This window comes from Chlamydomonas reinhardtii, chromosome 5, assembly GCF_000002595.2.
Source record: "Chlamydomonas reinhardtii strain CC-503 cw92 mt+ chromosome 5, whole genome shotgun sequence".
NCBI lineage: Eukaryota > Viridiplantae > Chlorophyta > Chlorophyceae > Chlamydomonadales > Chlamydomonadaceae > Chlamydomonas > Chlamydomonas reinhardtii.
In genome coordinates, this window is record NC_057008.1 from 261,033 (window position 1) to 285,147 (window position 24,115).

The following is a 24,115-nucleotide window of genomic DNA, read 5'->3' on the forward strand; positions in this document are numbered from 1 at the left end:
TACTGCGTAGCGGTAGGGGTTTGGTGAAGGTCGGCAGCCAGCTGGGGGGAGGGCGGGTTCCCTTCGGGCCGGAGATGGTTCCCTCCTGACCTGGGTGCTGGGCACCCTTGCTTGGTCGGACTGTCCCTTCTTGTAATGTCGCATTCATACGGTCCTGAATCTCGCCAACTACCCCTTCCCGAGGGGGGCGCTGGTGTTCTCCAGGTTGCTTTCGGGCGCATCCTTTCTGGTAGTCCCAACGCCAGCCCGGCCGCCGTCGTCCAGCCCAGCCATCCCAATACAGCAGCCACCTTCCGTCAGCCAGCCATGGGCGCGACCGTCCACAGCGTTTACCGTCGGTTACGAGGTAACATGTGAATTCGCAACTTGCGCTACTGACTGCCTACTCTCGTGCCGCCTGCAAGCCCACTCCGCCTTCCGCTCTGGTCTACGTACGCATTAGTTCCGCAACACTACTCAATAAAAGGGGGGGGGGGAAGGGTTGTAAATACCAGCCCAAGGGAAAGTGTCAGGGGAGGGGCGGAGTCCCCCCAAACGCTAAAAAGTAGGTATTTTGGGGCCCCTGGAGGGCGAGAAAGTGGTCAGGGCCCGTCTTGCCAGCGGCGGCGGCCTACCCCTGAAAGATTCAAGCCCTGATTAACATATGCCAAAATATGCACAGCAGATGGCATGAGAGTGCGACAAGGTGGTGGGGGCTCAGCCACCTTTCAGCAGTCTGCCGCGACAGTCTGGCTGCTGTCCCAGGCCCTGTCCGTTGCCTTACACGCTCATGTTCACGCCTCGCAGGTACGGGGCGCTGCAGCAGCCAGACTGTCGCGGCAGACTGCTGCAGCCACTCACTTCCAGGGCGCGGGGCCGTCCTTGCCCTTGCCCAGGTGCTGCGACAGCAGGGGCAGCACATGACTTGCCAATGGATTTGGTATGGTGGTAAGTAACACGTCGGACATGAGCGACACTGGCAGCGTGCCAGTTGAGCGGTGCTCGAACCGCCGGAGCTCCAGGTCGTCCGCGAGCCAGCTGGTGTTCTGGCCGGGCATTGTAGAGGTCTATTGTTCAGCATATTGACGCGCTGGTGCACGAAGCTGCATGCCGCCGCCACTACGACCGGTGGAACCATTGGAAGCGGGGCCGCGGCCACCACGCCAAACTGGCGGACGACCTGGAGCTGGCCAAGGCGGTGATGACCAAGCGGTGCTGGCCCACAGCGCTGGTTTGGGCCGCAGCAGGTTTCAGGATTGGGCCGCGGCAGGTTTGGGCCGTGGCAGGTTTGGGCCGCGGCAGGTTTCAGGTTTGGGCCGCGGCAGGTTTGGCGCCCACCCGCTGTGCTAGGTGGCATTCGTTGCCGGCGGTGGGGGCATTGGGGGGGGGGGGGGCGCTCACTGGGCGGGAGCTGGCGGGACAACGCCTGATCGGGGTGACGGTCACGGCTTTGATTTGGGATTTCCATTGGTAAAATATTGCGACCAGGCTTGAGGTGTTGTTGTAGTGTTGGATGATGAGTGTCGGTGCCATCAGTGCACATCGTGCATGCGGAGTTCCGCTCCTACTCCGCTCCCTCATGACGAATCTATCCAAGCTAACATGTATACAGTACAACAACAGGCTTCTAATTCTTAGAAAGCAACTGGCAGGTTGCAACACAAACCAATAGCTACCGCGCGCGGCCGTGTCTGTACCAACTATCTGCCAGCACGGTGTTTTACTTATAATGTTTCGTGCATAACCATGTTGCTCCACGCCGGTTAGAGCTGGCGCTGGAGAGGATACATCTCGGAGCGAAGGCGGTGAGTGCCTTCTTCGGGCTTCCTTAACTTTGATGGCTCATTCATGTATGTAACATCAGTTTCTGCTGAGCTAACGGGCTTTTCGTGGGATGTATTGCCAGGACTGAGTTCGCTGGGGGGCTATGGCGCGCAAACTGTCCCAGTCGCTGATGTTCTGTCACTTTTGTAAAGCTTTACCAAGCTTGGTGTTTTGATTAGGCACTCACTCGTGTCCGGGGCGGTGTTGCTGAGGGGCTTTCCGCCTTGCGAGGGTCTGCGCGCGCTGTAATCATTCCAGGGAGTCAAATAAATGATAAATATAGTATACTTGATACTACTAGGGCAGAAAGGAGTCCTGCCGCCCTAAACCAGCCGAAGTCTGCAGGCGAGGAGGCCGGGCCCGACGCACATTGCCTTTGTTGCACCTCTTGTTCAGCAGTGCATGATCTATACTCGCTGAGGAAACCCCGCGATACCTGGCGGGGGTGTTGGGGCCAGCAATCCGTGCGAATTGCGGGACATTGTGGGGGGTATCCAGCTTGAGAACGAGGCGCTGTGAGGTCTGCCTTTGCGAAGGAACAGGGTGTGCTTGCTTCACTGTAACAGATTCTATCTAAGGGCACTGCTTGCGCCCTAGTGCGTGTAACCGCAAGCCGCAGCGAAAACCGTTGAACTGAGCGGGTGTCGTGGGTCATCGGCTCGCATGCAAACCGGTGCTGATAGTGGCCGTCGGTACTCAGGGGAAGGACATTATTGATTTGATGGGGGCAGACGAGCGCCACCGCACGCGTGTAGGGTTTTGATGCCGATTACGACAGTTTACGGTTGCCGTTTGACAGGCAGACCGCACCGCCGCTCCCCTCCGCAGGTGCACCAGTGCGGAGGCTCAAGCAACGTTCACGTCTTGAGGAGTGAGTGTTGGCGTGCGCGATTGCCGAACCCTGCGCATTGGTGCTCCAGGCGCCAGGGGATTTCGGCTGTGCCTAAGACCCAACGGCTCGTTACTTCTGAATTGCAGGCGGCAGTGGGAAAGCCGTACCACGCGAAGTCCGCGGAGCGAGGGCGGCACGCGCCGTGTGCAGCGCCTGTGAGGCTGCCCCGGCTCGCGGCCTCGCCACCTGAGGGCGCCGCATTCCTCGGCGATCGGGCCCCGGCTCCACCCTGCTGCCGCCTGCCGCCTGCCGTACACGTGGCTGTACGGCGGGCCGCTAGATGGGCCGGCTGGAGGATGCGTACGTGCGAGACAAGGCCGACGTGCTGGGGCGCGGCACGTACGCGGTAGTGTACGGCGGAATTCACAGGTGTGGTACCTGGCCTCCACAGCGGTTGGATCTAGCCGCAATGCCGCCTCGCCCCGAAGCCATACCCGTGCTGCCGGGACCCACGCCTCGCCACCGCGCGTCATCGTGTATCTGCTCACGCACCTGGTCTGACGGCGTTATACCAGGCTCGTGCTGACGCCGGCAGCGGTGCCGAGTACTGGCTACCCCCTGTCCCACTGCTCCACCGCTCCGCTGTCCCCTCGCGCCACCTCCTGCTCGTTGTTGCAGGCCGTCCAATGACCGTGTGGCGCTGAAGCAGCTGCGCCAACACCTGCAGCCGCCGCTACCGCAGCAGCAGCAATGTGCACAAGGAGCCGCCGGCCAGCCCAGCCGGCAGCTGTCGGCGGCCGAGGCTGCGGCGGCCGCTATTGCGGCGGCGTGTGGGCAAGGGGCACAGGGCGGAGGCGCTGCGGATGGAGGCATTGCGGACGCGCGAACAGCCCGCGGCGACGGCGTTGACGATCGCGGCGGCATGGGCCTGGCTTGCCTGCGAGAGATTAAAGTGCTGCAGGCAAGTGCTCTTGCGTTGCGGTTACATAGCAGCACCTTCCGTGATGGCAGCTTTGTTGGGCTTGCCTTCGCCAGGTGCAGTTGTGACGTATTGTTTGACGGCATGGCGAATGCTAGTGCCAAGTTTCCTGCTGCCGCTGCTGTTGTCGCCGCTGCAGGAGCTACGCCACCCCCACATCGTGCGCCTCCGTGAAACTGTGACGTACAAGGTGTGTGCCGTGTGACGCGGCTGCGGCTGTCAGTCACTCAGCGATGAGCTCAGCGGCTCGCGGACGCGGCCCTCCCGCCCTGCCGCCCTCCCGCCCTGCCACCGTGCCTTGTCCACCGTGCCCTACTGCCCTCCCGCCGTGCCACCGTGCCTTGTCCACCGTGCCCTGCCGCCCTCCCGCCCTGCCACCGTGCCTTGTCCACCGTGCCCTGCCGCCCTCCCGCCGTGACTCCCACGCGGCTTCATGCTCCCTCACCACCTGCGGTGCACCACCCCGCTCGTTGCTCATGCCTCCAGGAGTCCACGCTCGTGCTGGTGTTTGACTACGCGGCGGGCGGCGACCTGGAGGCACTCATACACGGCCGCGGCCAGGGTCCGCACGCAGCTGGCGGCACGCCAGCGAGATGCGGGCCTGGGCCAGGCGGCTTTGTCGCGACGGAGGACGACGTCGCCGGCGCCGCCCTGTCGCAGGGCGGCCTGCAGCGAGAGCCGCAGCCGTCCCAGCTGGGCGCCGCCGCTGCAGCGGGCGGCGGCGGCGGGTGCGGCCCGGGGCCGCTGGCTGCGGGTGTGGTCAAGGCGCACATGAAGGCGCTGCTGGAGGCGCTGATGCACTGCCACGAGCAGGTGCGGGCGGCGGCTGGGGGACTTCCAGGGCGCAGCCGTGTACACGTGAATACGACACAAGTGTATGTGCGTGCCGCTCCCTCCGGACCATTCAGTCAGGGGCCTGCAGGCAACATACGGATACGCTTCTTCTTGCCCCGCAACCACCCTCCCCTCTTCAGGGCGTGCTGCACCGCGACGTCAAGCCCAACAACATGCTGCTAGATGGCCAGGTGACTGGGCGGGCGGCACACGCCTGGTTGGGAACTTCATGCAGTTATGCAGGTTTACCACCCTGCCCTGTCATCGGCCTTTGTTACCTCCTGCGCAGCGACCCTGACACGTGCCTCTGCCATTCACCTCCAAACAGGGTCGGCTGCTGCTAGCAGACTTTGGTCTGGCCCGCTACCTACCCCGAGAGCCACCCACCACCTTCTCCGCCTCTGCCGCCGCTGGTCTGTCCGCCGCCACCAGCGCGCTACCCACGCGCGCCGCCACCGCCGAGCCCTCCGCAGCCTCCCTACCTCTGCCCCCGCCAGGCGGGGCGCCCCAGGCGGGTGCGCGGGTGCCGCCGCCCGACGGCACGACCGTGGCCGAGGTGTGTGCGCGGCAGTTGGCGCTGGAGCGGGCGCGGCGGGCGCAGCGCGAGATGGACGACCTCATAGACCGAGCCTACTACGGCGATGGCGACGGAGCTGACGGCGCAGGCGGAGGCGCAGGCGGAGGCGCAGGAGAGGAGCAGCCGGCAGCAGCGCCGGCTGTGCAACTAGGCGCGCCCATGAATGGCCACTTGCAACATGTGGAGGCGTCACAGGGCCAGGCTGCCGACCACGCCACGGCGAACGGCGGCCCATTCAGTGTCGCGGCCAGGGGCAGCGCGCTGCCGTCGCCGTTCGCGGCGCACGCGGGCATTGCGGTCGCGGGCGCGGCGGCTGTGGCTGCGGCGGTGTGCGGCGGCTGCAGGCCGGGCGAGGGCCCCGGCGAGGAGGTGCCAGTCATGACACACCAGGTGGGGGCCAGGGGCTGCGGGGGCGGCGGGGGCCAGGGGCTGCTGTTGGCGCTGCAACAGCCGCGGTCAGAGGCTGGGAGCCCGGGGCCGCTGCTACAGCGTGTTGCGAGACTTGGGACGGCTGCGGCAGTGGCACCGTGGCTCCGTTCAGCGCGTGTCGTGGCCTTTTGGCCCGTGCCGGGGTTTACCTTGGCTTTTGAACCCGCAGATCGGCATGCGCTGGTACCGGCCGCCCGAGCTGCTGATGGGCTGCCGCGTGTACGGGACTGGCGTGGACATGTGGGCTGCGGGCTGCGTGTTCGCAGAGATGATGCTGGGCCGCGTGTGGTTCAAGGTGAGCGCGACGAGGGTTGCAGCAATTTTTGAACGTACGACTAGGGTTGCATAGCGGCATGTGCATGTTAGTCTGTGGCAACATTTGATATATTCAAGCCGTAACGCGTTTTGGCAGCGTTTGAAGATGCGGCAGTCGAACTATATTTTGCCCATTGACACTCGAGCCTAGACACAGCTTTCAGCGTCGGTAAGCCTAATTTCATGATAACCGGTTCCGAGATTTCCAAAATGTTGCCATCACGCTCCACGGTGAGACTCGCTCGACGCCCTCCACCCGCCCCCGTCGAGTGTGCTCTTGGACATGCCCCGTTGACCCGCGCAGGGCTCCACTGACCTGGAGCAGATGGGCACCATATGGCGCACCCTGGGCAAGCCCACCGAGGACACATGGCCGGGCGTGACGCAGCTGCCGCACTACCTGGGGCCCAGCCACCCGCCGCAGGTGCGGAGGCGAGGAGTGCCCGTGCGCGAGAGCCAGCATAATGGGCAACGTAGCAAGTGTGCTACATGCACGAGGGTGCTAGCATCGTTGAGGCTCGCCGCACCGTCTCGTTATGCATTGTCAATGTATTTCGTGCCGAGCTGTGCCCATCGTGCCACAACTACAACTGTTGGGTACACAATCCCGCATCCCCACGCTGCACCCTCTTAACCCGCCAGGACCTGGATGCGCTGTTCCCCGGCGCGCCCCCCGGCGCCGTGGACCTGCTGCGGCAGCTGGTGGCGCTGTGCCCCGAGCGCCGGCCCACCGCACGCCAGGTGCGCTGGCCAGCGGGGCAACACACACACACACACACACACACACACACACACACACACACACACACACACACACACACACACACACACAAGCACGTGACGTCACGCCTTGGCCCTGTCTCCGCTTGACGGCACCTGCCGGCTTCTGCATTGACCTGGAGGTCATCTGCACAGCAATGCACCCGCGTGCCCTCGGCCCCCACCCCGCAGGCTCTGGCGCACCCGTATTTCGCTGCCGATCCGCCTCCCACACCACCCGGGCAGCTGCCGCTGGCGCCGCCGCGGGGCACCGCGGCGGCGGCCGGCCGGGCATCAGGCCCAGCGGACCTGGGCTTCGCTGGGTTCAGCGGCTTTGCTGGCTTCGCCGGCGGCGCCTTCGACCTGGCTGGCAGGGGCGGTGCGGGCCGTGGCGAGGAGCCGGCGGGGATGCGGCGTCAGCCCAGTGGGCCGCTGCCGGGCCGGGCGGGGGCGGGCGTCATGCGCGCCGGGCTGCAGGCGGTACCCTCGCTGTCCCGCATGCCCTCGGCGGGCTCCCTGCCGCGCCTGCCCTCCTTCAACCAGCTGGAATCAGGCTACCCGGCAGCAGGCGGCGGCCCTGGGGGAGCGGTGGGGCCAGGCGGCGCCGGCGGCGCAGGGGCGGGGCCGCTGGGGCTGTCGCGGCGGCCCAGCTACGGCCGCATGTCACTGGATGGCATCAGCGGCAGTTTGTCCCTACAGCTGCCGCTGCAGCTGCAACTGCAGATGCCGCATGTACCAGCGCTGCAAGAGCAGGGGCAGGCGGCGGCGGAGGGCGCAGACGCGGGGGCTGTCGCTGCTGCCGGAGGCGGGGGCGGTCAGGCGCGGCGGCTGCCCAGCTTCCTGCCTGCCATCTCGCTGCCGCACCCGCTGCCTGATGCGGCGACAGCAGGCATAAGAGCTGCACTGGCGGCGGCGACCGGCCCCGGCCCCACGCAGACCACCAGCGAAGCGGCGGCGGAGCCCCTTGCGCAGCCGTTCAGCCGCCGCTCCTGTCCGGGCTACCTAATGTCGTTCTCCCTGCCGCCGCCGCAGCTGCAACAGCACAAGCAGCCGTGGCCTTGGCCCGTCCCGCTGCCGCTGGCGCAGCTGCCACCCCTGCAGGAGCAGCAGGAGCTGGCGGCACCCGCGCAACCCGTTGCACTGGCGGCGGCGGCGGCGGCGGGGCCGGCGGCCCTCACGGCGCCTGCAGGGGCCCGGCGGCGGCACCGGCCGCGCCGCAACCGCAGCTCCGCGGCCGGGGCCATGTCGGTGTGCGAGTCGGCTCCCGGGCTGGGTCCGGCGGGCGGCGTCATGGAGGGCTGCGGCGCGGAGGCGATGGCGCTGGATGGGGGCGACGAGGCGGATGACGCGGGCGGTGGCCCGGAAGAGTTTGCGGAGGAGGGCGAGGGCGATGAATATGGCACGGCAGCAGAGGGCGAGGAGGAGGGCCAGGAGGAGGAGGAGGGCCAGGAGGAGGCGGACGGGCTGGGTCACGGCCCCGGCTACCGGCCGTACCTGGATGACGACGAGCAGGAGGACGAGGACGATGGCGGGCGGCGGGTGGTGCGCCGCTTCAGCTTTGGCAGCAGCCTGGCGGCCACGCCCGCCGCCACCACCACCACTAACACCCTCGGCGGCGGGGCCCCTGCCGCCACCACTGGGCCGCCGGCAGCACACGGCAGCGGCGGCGGCCGCGGCGGCCACGGCACGGGCGGTGCGGGTGCGATGGCGCAGTCCGCCGGGGGCGGCGGCAGCGACGGCGGCGGCAGCAGCATGCTGAGTGCGGAGGTGGAGGGCGGTGACGGCGGCGGCGGCGGCGTGGCGCCCATGGTGACTGGCGCCACCACCACCGCCTTCACCGCCGCGACGGCCGTGACTGGCAGCACCTCCGTCGACCTCATGAGCATCAGCTGCGCGGGGGGCGGCGGCGCCGCAGGCGGGGCGCGGCGCGGGGGCGCGGCTGTGGGCACAGCCAGTGTGGCGACGGTGGGCTCCAAGCGCTCACGTGCGGCCATGCTCTCCGCCGCCGCCGCGGCCGCCGCGCCACCGGGCAACAGCGGCGGCGGCTCGGCACAGCGCCATGCCTCGCACCACCACCTGCACCATCACAACCACCACCACCACCATCCGCCGCTGCCGCCACCGCTGCACGTTGCGTTGGCGGCAGCAGCGGCAGGGCCGCAGGAGCACCGGGCCAGTACCTCGCACATCGAGGCCACTGAGCCGGGCGCGGCGCAGCCAGGAGCGGGCGGTGACGGCGCCGCCTGGGCCTTGGGCGCCCCGCGGAATTGCAGCGGCGGCAGCGGCGGGCTGGCCCGGTCGTTGGCGACCGGCGAAGCGGCGGGTGCGACGGGCGAGGCGCAGCGCCACCGTTTGTCAGCGGTGGGGGCGGCTGCGCCGCACGGAGTGGTGCCGAGCCCGGTCCTGCGCGGCTTCAACGCCATCACCGGGCGCGGGAGCAGCGCCGGCAGTGGCGGCGGCGTGGATGTGGAGGAGGGGGATGTGCATGAGGGCATGGCTGCTGGCATGACCCGGCCCGCGGGCGGCGGCGTGACTGGCCTGGCGCCCACCACCTCCGTCTGCATGTCCATGGCCGCCTCCGCCTCCGCCTGCGCCGCCGACGCCCACCCGCGCCACCGCCGCACCGCCTCGGACGCCGCGCACCCACATCCGCTGCCGCTGCAGCCTGCCGCTGATGACGTTGACGACGAGCGCCCGGGCGCGGGCGCCGCACCGGCCGGGGCCCACGCCGCGCCGCTGCCGTCGCCGCCGCTGCAGCAGCCCCACGCCGCGACTGCCGCTGGCGGCGGTGGCGGCGGGCGGCTGTCTGACGTCAGCGTGGTGATGTCGCTGTCCCTGGCGGGCGGGGTGGTCGGGGCGGACCCACGGGCGACGCAGGCGGCGCCGGGCACCGCTGCGCTGGTGGCTCCACCCACCGTGACCGGCCCCATCCTGGCGGCCGGTGCTGCCGTCGCGCCCATGTCTGTGGACCTGCCCACCGCCCGGGGGCCGCTGCTGCGTGCCGCCGGCGACATGCGTGCAGGCAACGCCATGGGCGCGGCGGCGGGGGCCGCCGCCAGTGCCCGGCAGGGCGGCGGCGCCGCCGGAGCGGCCGACGGCGGCGGGCTGGGCGGCGGCGCCGAACTGCCCAGCTTCCCGCACCGCCCACCCGTGGCGCCGCGCGTGCCGGCGGCAAGCGCCGAAATGGGAGCCATCGCGGCGGCGGCGGCGGCGGCTGACGGCGGCGCCGAGGACCTGATGCGGCTGGGCGGCGGCGGCGGGGCGGGCGGCGGGCTGCTAGGGCCGGGCCTGGGTCTGGGCGTGGCGGCGCTGAGCGACTCGCCGCATCGGGGGGCGGGCGGGGCGGGCGGCGGCGGCGGCGGCACGCGCTATGGCTCTGCTCGGGGCCTGGGCACGCCCGACCTGACGTACCTGCGGCAGCGCACCGCCGAGATGGACGAGCTATTGCGCCAGGTGGGTGCGGGCGGGGCGGGGGGGCGGGGCGGGGGGGAGGGCAGCGGGGTGGCGGGGTTGGAGGTGTCAGCGAGTTGGCGTGGTGGTGGTGGTGGCGGCGCCGCTGGCGGCGCCGCTGGCGGCCCGTGGTACATGTGTATCTGTGGGTGCCGGCGAGGCCGCCTGCGGCCCGCTGTGCGTGTGCACGTATGGGTGGTCGGGCGCGGTCTGTTTGCCTTCAGGAGTGCCTGGACCTCTCCGGCACGGCAGCCAACTTGCTGCATGCGTGTGTGGCCTTTCGTGCGTGTGCAGGCCTCGCAGCAGCCGGACGACTCGCAGAAGCAGCCGCCGCAGTCGCAGCAGGTGCAGCAGCAGGAGTAAGGTGTGCAGCTGTTGGCAGGAGGTGCAGAGGGGGCTAGGCGCGTCCGCCACTGCGCACGCTGGCTGGAAGCGGGCCTGCCCCCACATGCACGGGCTCCGTCGCTTAGCGGAGCGGACAGTTGTTGCGGAGATGCAAGGCACGGGATTGACGGCGGTTACCGGGAGATAGCATCACTGTACACTGATCGCATTGGGGACTTATATTTTGGCTGCGCACGCATCACTGCATCATACGGCATTGCTCCCTAACGACAATGTATTGTGAGGGTAGGCGCAAGGCCGCTATGCCACACATGCGCTTGGCCAACGGCCAGGCGCGTGCGTTGGTGCGGGCCGGCCGGGCATGTGACGTCAGAGGAGTGATCAACGTGTCGCCTTCAATGGGCCATACCTGAGTGTTTGCATGGTCTGCTCAGAGCGTTGGCGCGCGAAGTGGCGTTCGCCACTCACAACCGGGGGCTCCGCGCGATCGGGCTGCTTGTGCTTCTTGTGCGGGGCGTGTCGTAAGCCCCAGGGGCCAAGGCCGTGGCGTGCGGGGACATGCATGTGAAGATTGCCCAACCAGGTAGATTGTAGGTAGGCGGATAGGTAGGTAGATAGGTCGGTGGATAGGTTAGGCGGTCATTGACGGCGACGTCCCTCGATCACTGCTCGGGAAGTTGTTGGTAGCCACAGCGTCACAGATCGGGTCTCAGGGAGCGGCACTTCAACGGTAATAATACAACCACGGCATTTGAGCTCCGTTGGCTAATAGCTGGAGCCCGCCACCCGGCGAATGAAAGCGGGGCCATGCGAATTGCGGCGGACTGCCGTGTTAATGCATTACCCATGTCACCGCCAAACAACTGGCGCCAGATACGTGGGGAACTTAACGTGTGGCTGTTGGCTCTGGTGGTTGCGGCATGTGGTTCGGCAGTGTTTTGCTGGACCGTCGAACGGGGCAAGAGGCCAGTGGTGTTGGGGATACAAAGTTGTTGGCATGTGCCCAAGGCGCAACTGGATGTGTGCCGCTGCCGCAGCCGCGCATTGCGGCAGGCCGGCGCACGCCCGCGCCCTTGGGTGCGAGCGCCGTGCTCATACAGCGTGCCAGGAAAGCAAAAGGGAAAAGGCTCCAGTCTGTTGCGTGCCATACGGTGCGTACATGTGCAACAGGAGTGTGTGTGTGTGTTTGTGCGTGTGTGTGCAATGCAGCAGTGTATGGGCCGCTGCAGTTGCTTGTTGCAGCGAGATCGTTTGTGCCGTGCCGTAAACATGAACCCAAAGAGCTAAAACGTCGCTGTGGCGATGGGGGCAGGTGTGCGAAGTGCGGAGTTCCAGGGAGCGACTTGTGCTACTGCGAGTCGGAAGGATTCACATGACCGGCCGGCGGCGGCAACGTGTGGCCAGGCAGCTGTGGGTTGTCCATGAAGCGGCTAGCGCGGTTGGGCCAAGGCAGGGTCGAACAGCTGCTAGACATTGTGTGCGTGTGTGTTGAGGGGAACGCAACGCGCGCGTATGTGGGAGGAGGGGGCTCGAGGCATGACTTGAGTAGACGATGGGGGGGGAGGGCAGGCCATGAGAGTAGCAGGCGAAAGCGCGCGGGAGGCATGGGCTTGGCATACGAGTAGGAGCCATGGCCACCGCAAGGGTAGAGATAGGGACCCCCACCCAAGCGGGTGGCTGCGAGTGCCGTGGCGCAGCGGTCTGATGCAGGACTGCACACGCGGCTGCAGCCGGCGCGCCCATGGCCTGCAGCCATCCGCGGTTGACGCCTGGCTTGCAATATGGTGCCCGGCAAGGAAGGGCTCCCGGTGCTCGGAGTGCAGTGTCGGTGAAATTCAGGGGGGAGGCATACGGGGGCCAGACAGAGATTTTTAGTGCATGCCGGGGTGCAAGGACTGTTATTGGGGGGCCCTCCCAGTGTGTGTGCGGTGAGGGAGAGGAGGGGGTCACACAGGTTTGGCGAGAGGAGGGACGCAGGTAGACAACCGGGTAGCGTGGTGGCAGCGGTGTGGCAGTGGCGGTAGCCAGCGCGTGGGTAAGGCGGGGCGGGGCGCTGGCTGGCGGCAGGTGGTAGGGATGCAGCAGCATGCAGGCCCATGCAGGCCTCAGTGTAGATGTGACAGTAGCTTGGAACGGGCTATAGGACTTGTGGGGTTGCAATGAGGGGCGCGTGTGGGGGGGCAGGTGGGTCGCCCCGTAGCACATGCCCAGGGGCAGGCGGTGGGCGGGCAGTCGGGCGGGCTGTTGCAATGATGATGTGTTACAGGGTTGGAAGTGTGCATTCCTGAACCTGTAACGAGACTAACCGAGCCGCAAGGGCTCCTCGTCTCTCCTGTTAGCAATGTTGTGAGCTTCATGCACACGCAAGGCAGAATCTCTCAACCTCAGAAGCTTGTTACGTCTAGCCCAGATATCACTAAGACAGCATGCTAGCATGGTTTGATCCGAAGCATTCATGATCTGTTGCATATTGCCCGCAAGTCCGTAACTTTCTCTTATGTCAGCGTAAGCCTCACACTCAAGGAGTACGTGCCGTTCATCCTCAACTCCATGATTGCAGCAGTAACAGCGCCTCTCACTTCTCGGCAAATGCTGGTTCCTATTTGCAGATAGAGGCCAGCAACACATGCGGAATCTCATCAAGCCTCTGTGAGCCTCATACGGAATGATACACTGCGCATGGGGTGGGTGCATGCAGGGTGCGCGGCGCTCAAAGCTGAGCCCCATCCAGTGCTTGTACTTGGCCATGTGCATACCTGGTTGTTTAGAATCAGATGGGAAAGAATCTGGTATGCACTGTAGCCGTTCGTGCGTCCAACCGTCCATCATGCGCTCACGGAAAGCTCCAGCAAGATCAGCTTCGTCCAATGGGTTGGAGAGTAGCCAATCAACCCGCGCTCTCACGCTACTACGTCGTGTAGTATCCGGCATACCCTTCCACACATCGACAAAATGCTCAATTATCCGCAGAAATAATTGGCCCCAGCTTAAACTGCAATCAGCGGGCTAGCCTTGTGGGCGACTCTTGGCATCAACTGGCATCAACTGCCTCAACTAGCTCCTCAGTCAGGGCACGGTAACAGTAAGTGTGCTTCTGTTTGCGAATGCGGTTATAGAAACCAATAAGCATCTTAAAGACATGGTACTGCAACGGTAGCCGACCTAATTCTGCATAAAGGAGCCGATTGGCGGGCCGTGCTGCACCAGTACACTGCCTCATAAAGTTAGTTTGGAGTTTCACGGTCTCATCCTTCAAAGCAGCCTCAAACAGGCCTTCCGCTAAGTTGTTCCTGTCATGTCCCCTGTTGCCTTGCGGCCCTCCATTCAGCGCGTCAACTATCATGTCGGGGCCCCACGCTTCACAGCCATAAGTGGCAATAGCTCTGACTTGAGAGTCAAATAGACGCATCCTAATGTCCGCCGCCAAAAGGTTACGCTTCTGCGTACGTGCAAGTAGACTGAAAGCCGCTCCACGAGCAGCGTCATTCAGGGCACCCCTGCAGGCTGAGAAAGGGGCTCCCGGCCCATACACCAAGCCTAGATAGCGGGCTCTATCAACCGCGGGAATGCTTTGGTCTTGCAGCCGTAACCTGTCGCATTTGGCTGCTACCCTGGTAGCAACTTCCTGACTGCTGGCAAAAACAAGCCGTTCACACTTCTTCACGTTAGCGCGCATACCAAAACACGCACAGAAAGTGTCCACATACCCAAGTAGCTCACGCATCCGTTCAAAGGAGGTGGCTAGTAAGCTAACGTCATCCGCATAAAGCAAGAGAGAAATGCGCTCGTTGTCAAGCGTAGGTGAGTCCCTTCCGTGCTTGGATCCACTAGGGCCGTCATCTGCATCATGCGCGTCAATAAGATCACCTAGTGTCTCAATAAACAGCCCAAACAACTCAGTGCTAAGCGGGTCGCCCTGCTTCACACCTAGTTGCAATGTGCTGCCGCGCATGTCGGAGTGTGTGATGGCGGCGAGCAGGTTTCAGACGCAGGACGCACTCATGGGCGCAAAGTACGGAACATGGCGAGGCCGAGAGCGAGCAGTGTCCGCTGACTGTTAACGGCTTGCCGGCGGGATTCACCTGGGACTGCCAGAAAGGACAGATACCGTATGGAATGTTAAGGGGGTCGCCTGTGACAGATCCCATGATTCAAAAGGAGAGAGCCCAATGAGAGCATTCAGAATCTGCTTTCGGAGTTTCAATCAGGGTAGCAAGTGAAGTTGTGGGCCCCCACAGGTCAGGGTCTGTCCCGGGGTCCCCAACTCCCAAAGGTTTCGTCACCAGGAATGTAGGTGGGACCGCCAGGTTTCGTGCCCGTGGCTCCGTGCCCATGGCCGCCATCCAAACGCTCCGTACAAGAGCAGGGGTGCCCAAGAGGCACCAGCACCAATCAACTAAAACACATCGACATGACCACACTAAAGCATTTCCAGAATTGTTTGGATGTGGACTGTGCCGCAGTGTGCCGCATGTTCGTCCAGAATGGAATCCAAATGTTGTAGCATCCGCGTATCCGTAAGTGATAAGTGGATAGGACCGTCTCGTAAGCTGCAGTTCACAGGAGGAGCGCTACGCCGTTATGATCAGAGCCGTGAGGCAGTCCTGGCCTCCTGGGGATCGCCTAGGCGAGAGGGCGGTGTGGGATAGAAGGCAGTCCAGGCGAGGGCCTTGAAGGCTGTGAAGGGCTGTGACTAACGGCGCAGAGCAGGCCCGTGCAGCCAAGGGGGGGGTAGCCATCCATGGGATGGTGTGTATCAAATATGAAGTGAAGTGCCGACGTGCAGCCAAGGGGGGCGGGGGGGCGGGGGGGGGGGGGGCTGCAGGTGGCACGCCCCTGGGCTCTATGTCAGGGCGATCGCCTCAAACCCAAGTGCGTGCTCACTTGCTTGTGAGCTGCGCCAGCAGGTCCCTCTTGCAACCATTGCTGACCGGCCGGACTGGCGGTGCCTGTAAAGGAAGCGACGCAGACTCCGTCTCGGAGGCGATACTTACGCGCTAGATTCTCGCCACAAATCTTCTGGTGTGTTCTGGACTCAGTGCCCTGTTCCTGCGGGGGAACTTATCTCCCTAGTCGGCCTGGGTCGGGGATCGTCGGCACCCAGTCACGCAGGGAAACACCCCCGCCCGTATCATGGCGAGTTGTGTTGGACGAGTACCAGACACAACTATGCCGGTGTTGCTGAGTCCAAGTGCGCTCAAAGCGCTGCAGGATGTCACTGTGTCGCGGGAAGTTCATGCGCTGGGGCATTTGACGAGTAGGGCGGACTGGGACGGCAACCTTGGTCACATATATGTCTATGGTCAACTTGACGAGATTGCTTAATTGCAGCGTTGAGTGTAAACGCGCGTCCGGAGGACACCGAACCATACCGCGTCCATACCGCGTTCCGCGACCGACCCATCCCGACCCATCTCATGCAGTAGAGTCATTTACTCTCCTGCTAGCGTATGCGAGGCCGCCTTCTTGCTTACCGCGGGTCACCAGCAAGGCTCCGCAGAGCTCAACAGGCCGCAGGCGGACGAGTAAAAGAGGAAAAGGCTCACAGTCTGTTCTCACCAAGTTGTCCTCCACATACATGATCATACAAATATTATGTCATGCTATATTTGCAGGCAATAATGCTCTAACCAGTGTTATGCGAAGCCGCTCCAGGCCGTTTAGTGGAAGGATGCGCACGTTTTTATTAGGGCGATGAATTTGGCATAACAGCGGAAAATGGGGTTACTATGCTGCTTCAGTGGCGCGTCGGCGGTGCAGTCCGCAGCGCCAAGGACTGAAAAAAGCACTGCGCTTGCGGTTCCTGCAGCTGCAGCAGCACCGCAGCCATCTAAACCGCTTTTTGATACCTTCAAAGCAGATTCAATACCAGCGCTACATGTGCCGGCGTCGGCGCTTGTGAGTGGCGAACTGGTATTCGTTGGCATGGAAAACTTCTTACTTGATAACCATGTATACAGGCAATCGATGCAGCACTACATCAGCTGGAGTGTGGGCCCCAGCACGGTGCTTCATGGTCGGAGAGACTACTTGCAGACCTATCGAACCTGGGGAAAAGCCTCGGAACGACCAATACCAGGTGCGCGAGGAGCTATCGCTATCACGACTCGGTCGGACGAGTGTCTAAGACATGGCTTAAACCGCGTCTTGTGCAACCCTCGTTGTTAGGCAAGTCGTTGCTGTGCTGCCGCCCCCGCGCACGCCGCCGCTGCAGTTTCCTTCCTCTCGATCCCCGCCGCGCCATGCGCACACGTAGCAGCCGCTTAGGCACACCTGGGTCACGAGCACTGCCGTCAGCAGCATGCCGGGCTAGCGTGTTCAGAGGGCGGGGCCGTGCAACGCGCCCGTATGACGAAACCGGAAACATCCCCTACCGCAGCCCGCCTCCACGTAACCCTGCCCGCACGACCCCCCAACCCCTCCACCCCCACAGGCTAGTGGTGTTTGCTCGGTCGGCCGGCGCTGCGGCCTCTCCTTATGGCGCCGGTGGGGGTGCCGGCGTGGGCGGTGGCGGCGGCGGCGGCTGCTCGGTGGCGGGTGTGTTCAGCAGCCCCAGCCAGTCGCGGGCGCCCTGGGAGCACGTGCCTCCTGTGGTGGGCTGGACACGTGCCGGGCCCCTGCACGACCTGCTGGTCACCTCGGTGAGCGGGGGGGGGCGGGGGCGGGGGGAGCGGGCGGAAGCGGGGGCGGGGGTGGGAGCGGCGGGTGCGCGTGTGTGGCGAGGGCGGTCGTGGCGTGGCTGGCTGGGCGGGTGGTGGGCAAGGCCACGTAGCAGGGCGCGGCGCGGTGGTGTGTAAGTGGGTGTCAACGCGCCAGGCCCCCATGCGCGACCCCTACCGCCCGGCAATGCAACCATGCCATGTCGTGCCATGTCGTGCCATGCCATGCACCTCCCCACCTGCAGACCACCGTCTCCTCCGACCTGGCCTCGGCGGTGGTGGTCAACCGCTTCTACGACGCCCACAACGGCCCTGACGCCGCCAGCGTGGTCTCACACACAGTCCTGTCGCCCGCCGCCGCCGCCGCCGCCGAGGCCGCCTCAGCCGCCGCCGCGAGGAAGGCCGAAGCCGCTCAGGCCGCCGCGCCGCCGGCGGACGGGCACGGCCCCACCGCGGGCCTCCGCGCCCTCACCTCCATCCTGGCGGCGACGCAGCTGCAGCAGTCAGGCACGCCGCCGGACTCGCTGCGGCCGCATGGGGCACAGGGACAGGCGCAGGGCCAGCAGCAGCAGCAGCAGCAGCAGCAGCAACCCACCACGCTGCTGCATCTGCGCCCGGGCGACATGGTAGCCCTGCCTCTGGTGCGGGAGGGGCGGGTGGTGGCGGCGCTACTGCTGGCCTGGAGCGCGGCGGCGGCGGCCAGGGTCAAGCAGGGGCAGCAGGGGCAGCAGCAGCAGCAGCAGCAGGGGCCGACACGCGGTGATGGCGGCGGCGGCGGCGGCGGTGGTGGTGGTGGCGGCAGCGTGGCGGCTGTTGTGGCGCTGGGGTATGAGGAGCTGCGGGGGCTGCGGCGTCTGGCGGCGCTGCTGGGCGGGGGCCTGTTTGCGGAGCCCAGTGCCGTGTCGTACATGGAGCAGGTGTGGGGGCGGGGGGGGGGCGGGGGGGAGTGAGGGGGGGTTAGTTGGTGCCGGGGGGAGGCGAGATGGGCCCAAATGCTCTCCAAGGCGCATCTGAAGTCAAGCCTGAACACGCCCCGCAGGTTGCCCTGCTGCTGGCGGAGGTGAGCGCCGGCGGCCGCAGCGGCCTGCACGACGTGGTGGCGGCGCCGCTGCAGCGACTGCCGGGCATGCTGCAGACCAGGTGGGCCACTGCGACTGCGACTGCACGTGTGTGCTTGTGTGCTTGTATATAATAGGGGGGAATGCCGGGCAGGGGCGCCGTGTCCAAGGGCACCTCGCCACAAGGCCGCCCCGCCCCCATCCCTCAATCTGCTTCTGGGCTGCCTGCGCCGCGGCCGCCGCTCCCGCCCTGCCCCCGCAGGTTCTTCTGCACCCTGCAGCCGCTGCTGGCCGCGGTGCACGGCTCCCAGCACCCCGCAGTGTTCTTCTCGCGCCGGCCGGGGGTGCCGGCGGGCGGCAGCGGCACAGCCCCACCCAGCGCGTTGCAGGTGCGTTACTGGCTGTGCCACTGCGGCCCTGGGTGCGCCGGGGTCCGCCTGGGTGCGTGCACCCGTTCACGGGCCTGCTTCCTAGTGGACCTCGCCCTTCGTGTAAGGAACCTAGTTCCAAAAGGGCATGCTCGTTACACCTCGCACCCCTCGCACCCCTCGCACCCCTCGCAGACGCCCGTGGCGGCCGCGACCCTCATCCGCGACGCCTCCGGCAACAGCAACGCCGCCGCCGCCGCCAACGGCACTAGCGGGGCCGCGGTGGGTGGAGGCCCCGGCAGCCCCTTTGCCAAGAGCTCCAACAACAACTCCCTCTTCACCGCCCTCAACAGCGCCGCCGGCTTGCCTGCAGCCGACTCCCGTGCGGGCAGTCGCAAGCCCTCAGCCCGCGACCTCAACGCCCCAGGCCACCCCCAGTCCCTCCACCAGCACACGCAGCTGCCGCAGCTGGGGAGCTTGGCTGTGTCTCCCGCGGGTGGCGCCGCCGGCCCGTCACTGGCAGCGCCGGTGGGCGGCGGCGGCAGCGGCCACATGAATCTCCATCACCATCTGGCCCAACTGGCTGGGATCCAAACCACCTCAACCGCCAACAGCAACCAACAAGCCATGCACTCGACCATGGACAGCAACATCAGCGCTTTGCTGATGATGTCCCTGCCGGGTATGGCGGCACAGGGTGGCGGCGGTGAGTGTGCGGCCCGGGCCTTTGCAGTAGTGGGGAAGAACGTGTGCGGGGCTGGGGAAAGGTATTGGGGCGAGCTGCCTTGGACACAGTGTCGTAGTGGGATGCCTCAAATCGCCTGGACGCCTGACCCTGGTTCGTCTAGCCGCTCAAGTTGTGTCTTGGCCAAACCCGGTGCCTCACGTTCCCCTTCGCTACTGCGACTGCCACCTCTCCAGGCGGCGTGGGCGCCAGTCGTGTCAAGGCGGTGCGCACCACCCTGGCACACACGCTGCTGCAACGCGCCCTGGCACAGCAGCGGCACGGCACCGCCTCCGGAGCCACAGCCGATGACGCCGCGCTGTCCGGCCCGGCGGCGGCGGCAGCTGCCGCCGTCCTTGGCGCGGGCCGGCCACCTCCCCAACAGCAGCAACAGCAGCAGCAACAGCAGGGGCAGCCGGTGACCTGCATGGTGGTTGCTGACGCCAGCAGCCAGGTGCTAGAGGAGGAGCTGCCGGGGCGGGATGTGCTGCTGGCTGCCAACCTGGTGGCGGCTACTGCCGCCGGCGGGGCTGCAGCCGCAGGCGGTGCTACTGCCGGCGGCACCCTCAGCAACACGCCCACCGGCACCCTGTCTGGCGCAGCCACTGGCATTGTCGGGGGCGGCGGCGGCGGCGGCTCCGTGGCGTGCCTGGTGCTGCTCGTTGAGGCCACCCCGCGCGGCCTCAGCCTGCAAGCTGCCATGCACGCCACAGGTGCGGGCGCCGCCGCGGGCAGCACCCCCGTGCGCCCGCACGTGGCCACAACCACCGGCAGCAGCAGCCAGGGTCCGAGGCAGAGCATGCACGCGCACGTCTCCACCCAACACGGCGGCTTGGCTGGCGGCGGCGGGAGCGGCGGCGTCGGCTCTCTGCTCAGCCTCGTGCCCACCATGCCGGGTGTCGTGACACCCGGTGGTGGCCGCGGCGGCGCGTGGAGCCATGTGCCGGTGGCACCTGCGCCGCAGCTCCAGCCGCTGCCGCCGCCGCCGCCCTACCAGAGTGCTCAGAACAACCGCGCCCCAGGCAGCGCTGCGGGCAATGGCGTGAAGAGCGCTGCGGGTGTGGACCTGCTCTGCGTGTCCAGTGTGGGCGCTGCCGGCGGCGGCAGTGGCTCGGTGGAGGTCGCCCCCACCGCGCCGCTGCCGCCGCCGCTGCTCATGTCCGCCGCCTCGGCCAACACCGCCGCCAGCACGGCGGCGGCGGCGGCCATGATCAGTCAGCAGCTGCTTCCCTTCCGCCTGGCGCTGTACCTGGTGTCAACGGAGCCGCTGCCCAGCGGTGTGTTGGAGGCGGTGGCGGCGGAGATGCGCGGCCTCATGCCGGTGCGTGGGGTGGGGTGCGGTGGGGTAGGGTGTGGTAGATGGGTGGGAGCCTGGGTGGGTGGGTGGGTGGTTTCATAAAGGACGCCCAAGGCTCCCAGGCTTAGCTGCCATTCTCACCTCTCTGTCTAATCGGGTGCCTCTTCCCGTCAACCCTCACGCCTCTGCCGCAGCTCGTGTTCGGTGTCATGCACGACGTGTTGGGCGCGGGCGGCGCCGCCACCTGCGACATGGTCAGCCTGCAGGGGCAGCTCATGCCACGTGTCATCCCGGCCGCCGCAGCCGCCGCCGCCGCCGCTCTGCCACGCACCGTGTCGCTGGACCTCGGCTCGCCACACCCCGGCGCCTCCAGCGGCAGCGGCCTAGCCCTCGGCGGCGGCGGCCACCCCGCCTTTGCGGCGACCAGCAGCGGCATGGCCGCCGCGGGCAGGAGCGTCGGCGGCAGTGGCGGAGGTGGCGGTGGCGGCGGCAGCACACTCCGCTCGCCCCGCAGCCGCCACCCGCCGTCACACCACTACGTGCCCGCCAACGGCAGTACGGGCGTCAGCGGGACCATGGGGCGCCGGGGCTCGGGCGCCGGCGTGGCCTTCAACAACCCGGCCCTGGGCAGCACCAGCCGCCTGCGCCTGGCGTCAGCGGGAGCGGGGCAGCCACATGGCCTGGGTGGCGGCGGCGGCGGCGGCGGCATCAACGGCGGCGGCTTGGGGCCGCTGCAGGTGGTGGACCCGGCGGCGGCGGCGATGGGGCGTGCCGGTGTGGGCGACGCGGTTTTGGAGCTAAATCAGCATGGTCTGGGCGGCTTGGAGGGCGGCGGGGGCGAGGAGGAGGAGGAGGAGGGCGAGGGGCTGGACGGGCTGCTGTCGTCCATGCAGGGCGAGGACCTGGACATGGAAGCAGGTGGGTGGCACTGTGTGGGTTACAAAGCACAGGCGAAACAAAGTGCAGGGGTGGCGCTGTGTGTGTGTGTTAAAGAGCAGAAGGAAAACATTACGCGTAGGACAGTGTATGCGATGCAGAATTACGGCCGCGGATTACCTTCAGAGTATACTTACCGCAGCCGACCGACCTGCCGAGCCGAGACCATACTTACCCGAAGCACCTGTTACGCCCATCTACCTAACCTTGGGTGGGGATTAGTGTCCACACGATCCCAAGGGTGCAAGCCCATGCGAGTGTCTTACACCGTTCCCAGGCACTCCTAACCCGAATAGCCCGCCCGCCCTGTGTGTGTGTGTGTGTGTGTGTGTGTGTGCGTGTGTGTGTGTGTGTGTGTGTGTGTGTGTGTGTGTGTGTGTGTGTGTGTGTGTGTGTGCGTGTGTGTGTGTGTGTGAGAGAGAGAGAGTGGCGGCGGGCAGTGGGTGCAGTGAGCAGGAGGGCCACCCTGGGTGAGGTTGTACATTGCACAGTACTGCACAGCGTTTTCTGGATGCCTGCAGCCTGCACGGGCTGTTTGTCGCGTGGGTCTCAGCCTCTCTGGGCCCCATGCCCCCCCCTCACACACCGGCACCCTGACCCTCTTTCATGCCCACATGCCGCACGTCCCTCTTGCAGCCATGCTGGGTGCCCTGGGCTGCCAGCCCTTCCCCCCCTACAGCCCCGCGGTGGCAGCGCTGAGGGGCAGCGCACCCAGCCTGCCGCTCATCATGTCCAGCCCACTGCTGCAGGTGGGGGCGTTGGGATGTAGCCGTCCATACAAGATTGAGTGGATGCATGGCAGAGTTTGAAGTGTGGGGGAGGTCTGGGAGGAGGCTGGGAGGGCCAGGGGAAGGCGTGTGTTTGCACGTGTGAGAGACATGAAGATGCACCTGATAGCAACTGTGGCAAATTCACTCGACACCATTCCCACACACTCTCCCATCATCCCTCCCAACCCCCCACCCCAGCTGGAGGACGTGGCTGGCCCGCGCCCCCTGGAGCTCATGGTGAGCAGCGCGCGCAGCCGGCTGAGTGCGGTGATGGCCACACCCGCCACAGACGTGCGGGAGGAGTCCAGGTGAGGCGTGTGCGCCGTGGGGGGGGGGCGGCCGTGAGGGCTGCCGTGCACGGCCACTGGCAACAAGGAACCAGGGAGGCTCAGAGTCAGGGGACCCGGGAGGCACACAGCGACTCGGACGAGGGCGGGGGCGGTGGGACCAGGGGCTCTGCCTCACCAGTGCCGCCACACCAACAGCACCAACACCCCCCGTAGTGCCCCTGACTACCCGTCCTCCGCCCCATGCGCTGGGCTCAGTTATGTAGCCCCCTGTCCCTGTCCCTGACCTCGTCCGTCTTGTATGGACGGCTCACCCCTGACCCGTGCCCCTCCCACCCATCTCGCCCCTCCCCCTCCCCCCGTGCCCCCCCCCCCAGCCTGGCTGTGTCTCAGGACTTGGCGGCAGTGGACCTGTTGGAGGTGGTGGGCAGTGGAGGACAGGTGAGGGGGCGGGTGGTGGAGGACAGGTGGGTGGCTGTGGGTGCGGGTGGCGGGTTCACCTGCCATGGCCAAGTCAGATATGACAAACAATACACAGCCACAGCCCTTTGACTGCAACGCCCCTGCGCCTGCGCCGCCCCGCCCGCGTCTGCTATGCTACTGTACCTGGCTACGCCTTCACTTTCTGAATCATGAATGTAACCCCCTGTATGTTTGTGTGTGTGACTCTCCTGTTCGCTCCGCCGCTCATGCCGCGCACGGCTGCCCCCCCCCCCCCAGGGCGTGGTGTTCCGCGGCACGCTGCACGGCCTGGAGACCGCCATCAAGGTGTGGGAGCACACCGGCCGCGCGCCGCTGGAGCACGGCGGCGAGGGGCTCACGGCCGGCGGCGGCGCCCTCAGCGGTGAGGGCGACGGCGAGGGCGGCGGCAGCGGCAGCGGGCCGGGCGCGGGTGGGCCCAGCGAGGCTGACAAGGCCAAGCAGCAGCAGGAGGAGCAGCTGGCCACGGACTGCATCCGTCAGGCCAAGCGCGGCGCCATGGAGGTGGCGGTGACCGCCACACTGAGGTGGGTGGGTGGGCGGGCGGGCGGCTGCACACGCGCGCGCCTGCCCCTGTGTGACATGTGTCCCTTGCGCCTTGCTGGCTCCGTTCTCTTCATTCCGCAACCCTGCACCGCCACACACACATGTGCACGCACACGCACACATGTGCACGCACACGCACACATAATCCTTGCGCGCTCGAACACAAGCACGTGCTCCCTTCCACACTGCTCTCCAAACGGACACACACACATCGCACCCGCCCTGCCCCGCGCAGCCACCCCAACATCGTCCAGACCTACGCGCACTTCAGCGATGTGGTGGTGGTGGAGCGCCAGCCGCAGCACCAGCAGCACGGCGCGCCGCCCCCGGCCCCGCCCCCCGGCGCCGCCCCCGCCGCGCCGCAGCTGCGCCTGTGCGCGCACGACGATCCGGTGTTCCGCGGCCGCAAGGCGGGGCCGCTCAACACCGTGCTGTGCCTGGTGGGTGGCCCCGTGGTGGTGACGTGGCGATGTGATGTGGTGATGTGGTGGTGGTGGTGATGTGGTGGGAGGCGTGGCAGTGGGCAGTGGGCGTGTGTGCGCTTGCGCTCGTCAGCTGCGCGCCGGAGGGTTGGAGGGGGCGGGGTGGTGTGTCGTGTTGCGCCTGCCTGCCGCTCACCCTACCCGCCGCTCACCCTACCTGCCGCTGACCCTTTCCTTCCAGCACA

At 66.4% G+C, this 24,115-nt stretch overlaps 2 protein-coding genes across 2 annotated transcripts in view; both read left to right on the forward strand.

The window, feature by feature from the left end:
- Positions 1-1,566: 1,566 nt before the first annotated feature.
- Positions 1,567-12,631, forward strand: CHLRE_05g233600v5 (uncharacterized protein). The gene is made up of 13 exons (XM_001702139.2): positions 1,567-1,784; positions 2,632-2,674; positions 2,782-3,064; positions 3,314-3,596; positions 3,754-3,804; positions 4,101-4,427; positions 4,589-4,639; positions 4,777-5,415; positions 5,624-5,749; positions 6,074-6,193; positions 6,412-6,510; positions 6,721-9,981; positions 10,273-12,631. Exons 3-13 carry the CDS (start codon positions 2,976-2,978, stop codon positions 10,339-10,341), a joined length of 5,115 nt encoding a protein of 1,704 aa, XP_001702191.2. The 5' UTR covers positions 1,567-1,784; positions 2,632-2,674; positions 2,782-2,975; the 3' UTR covers positions 10,342-12,631.
- A 3,105-nt stretch (positions 12,632-15,736) lies between these two features.
- Positions 15,737-24,115, forward strand: part of CHLRE_05g233550v5 (uncharacterized protein) — a 13,951-nt gene continuing 5,572 nt past the window's right edge. Inside the window, exons 1-14 of the mRNA XM_043062181.1 lie at positions 15,737-16,221; positions 16,284-16,402; positions 16,757-16,964; positions 17,228-17,899; positions 18,022-18,122; positions 18,303-18,429; positions 18,604-19,114; positions 19,330-20,453; positions 20,624-21,347; positions 22,002-22,114; positions 22,334-22,443; positions 22,800-22,863; positions 23,143-23,429; positions 23,684-23,888. Coding sequence (XP_042924534.1) covers positions 16,042-16,221; positions 16,284-16,402; positions 16,757-16,964; positions 17,228-17,899; positions 18,022-18,122; positions 18,303-18,429; positions 18,604-19,114; positions 19,330-20,453; positions 20,624-21,347; positions 22,002-22,114; positions 22,334-22,443; positions 22,800-22,863; positions 23,143-23,429; positions 23,684-23,888 — 4,545 coding nt within the window. The 5' untranslated portion in view covers positions 15,737-16,041. The remainder of the gene's footprint in view (positions 16,222-16,283; positions 16,403-16,756; positions 16,965-17,227; positions 17,900-18,021; positions 18,123-18,302; positions 18,430-18,603; positions 19,115-19,329; positions 20,454-20,623; positions 21,348-22,001; positions 22,115-22,333; positions 22,444-22,799; positions 22,864-23,142; positions 23,430-23,683; positions 23,889-24,115) is intronic.

What these genes read in the sequence shown, in the direction of transcription:
- CHLRE_05g233600v5 (XM_001702139.2), top strand. Translation starts at nt 2,976, where the DNA reads ATGGGCCGGCTGGAGGATGCGTACGTGCGAGACAAGGCCGACGTGCTG. An exon ending in ACATGCTGCTAGATGGCCAG is followed by an intron (nt 4,640 to 4,776) that starts GTGACTGGGCGG and finishes ACCTCCAAACAG; the next exon opens with GGTCGGCTGCTGCTAGCAGA. An exon ending in GCCGGCCCACCGCACGCCAG is followed by an intron (nt 6,511 to 6,720) that starts GTGCGCTGGCCA and finishes CCCACCCCGCAG; the next exon opens with GCTCTGGCGCACCCGTATTT.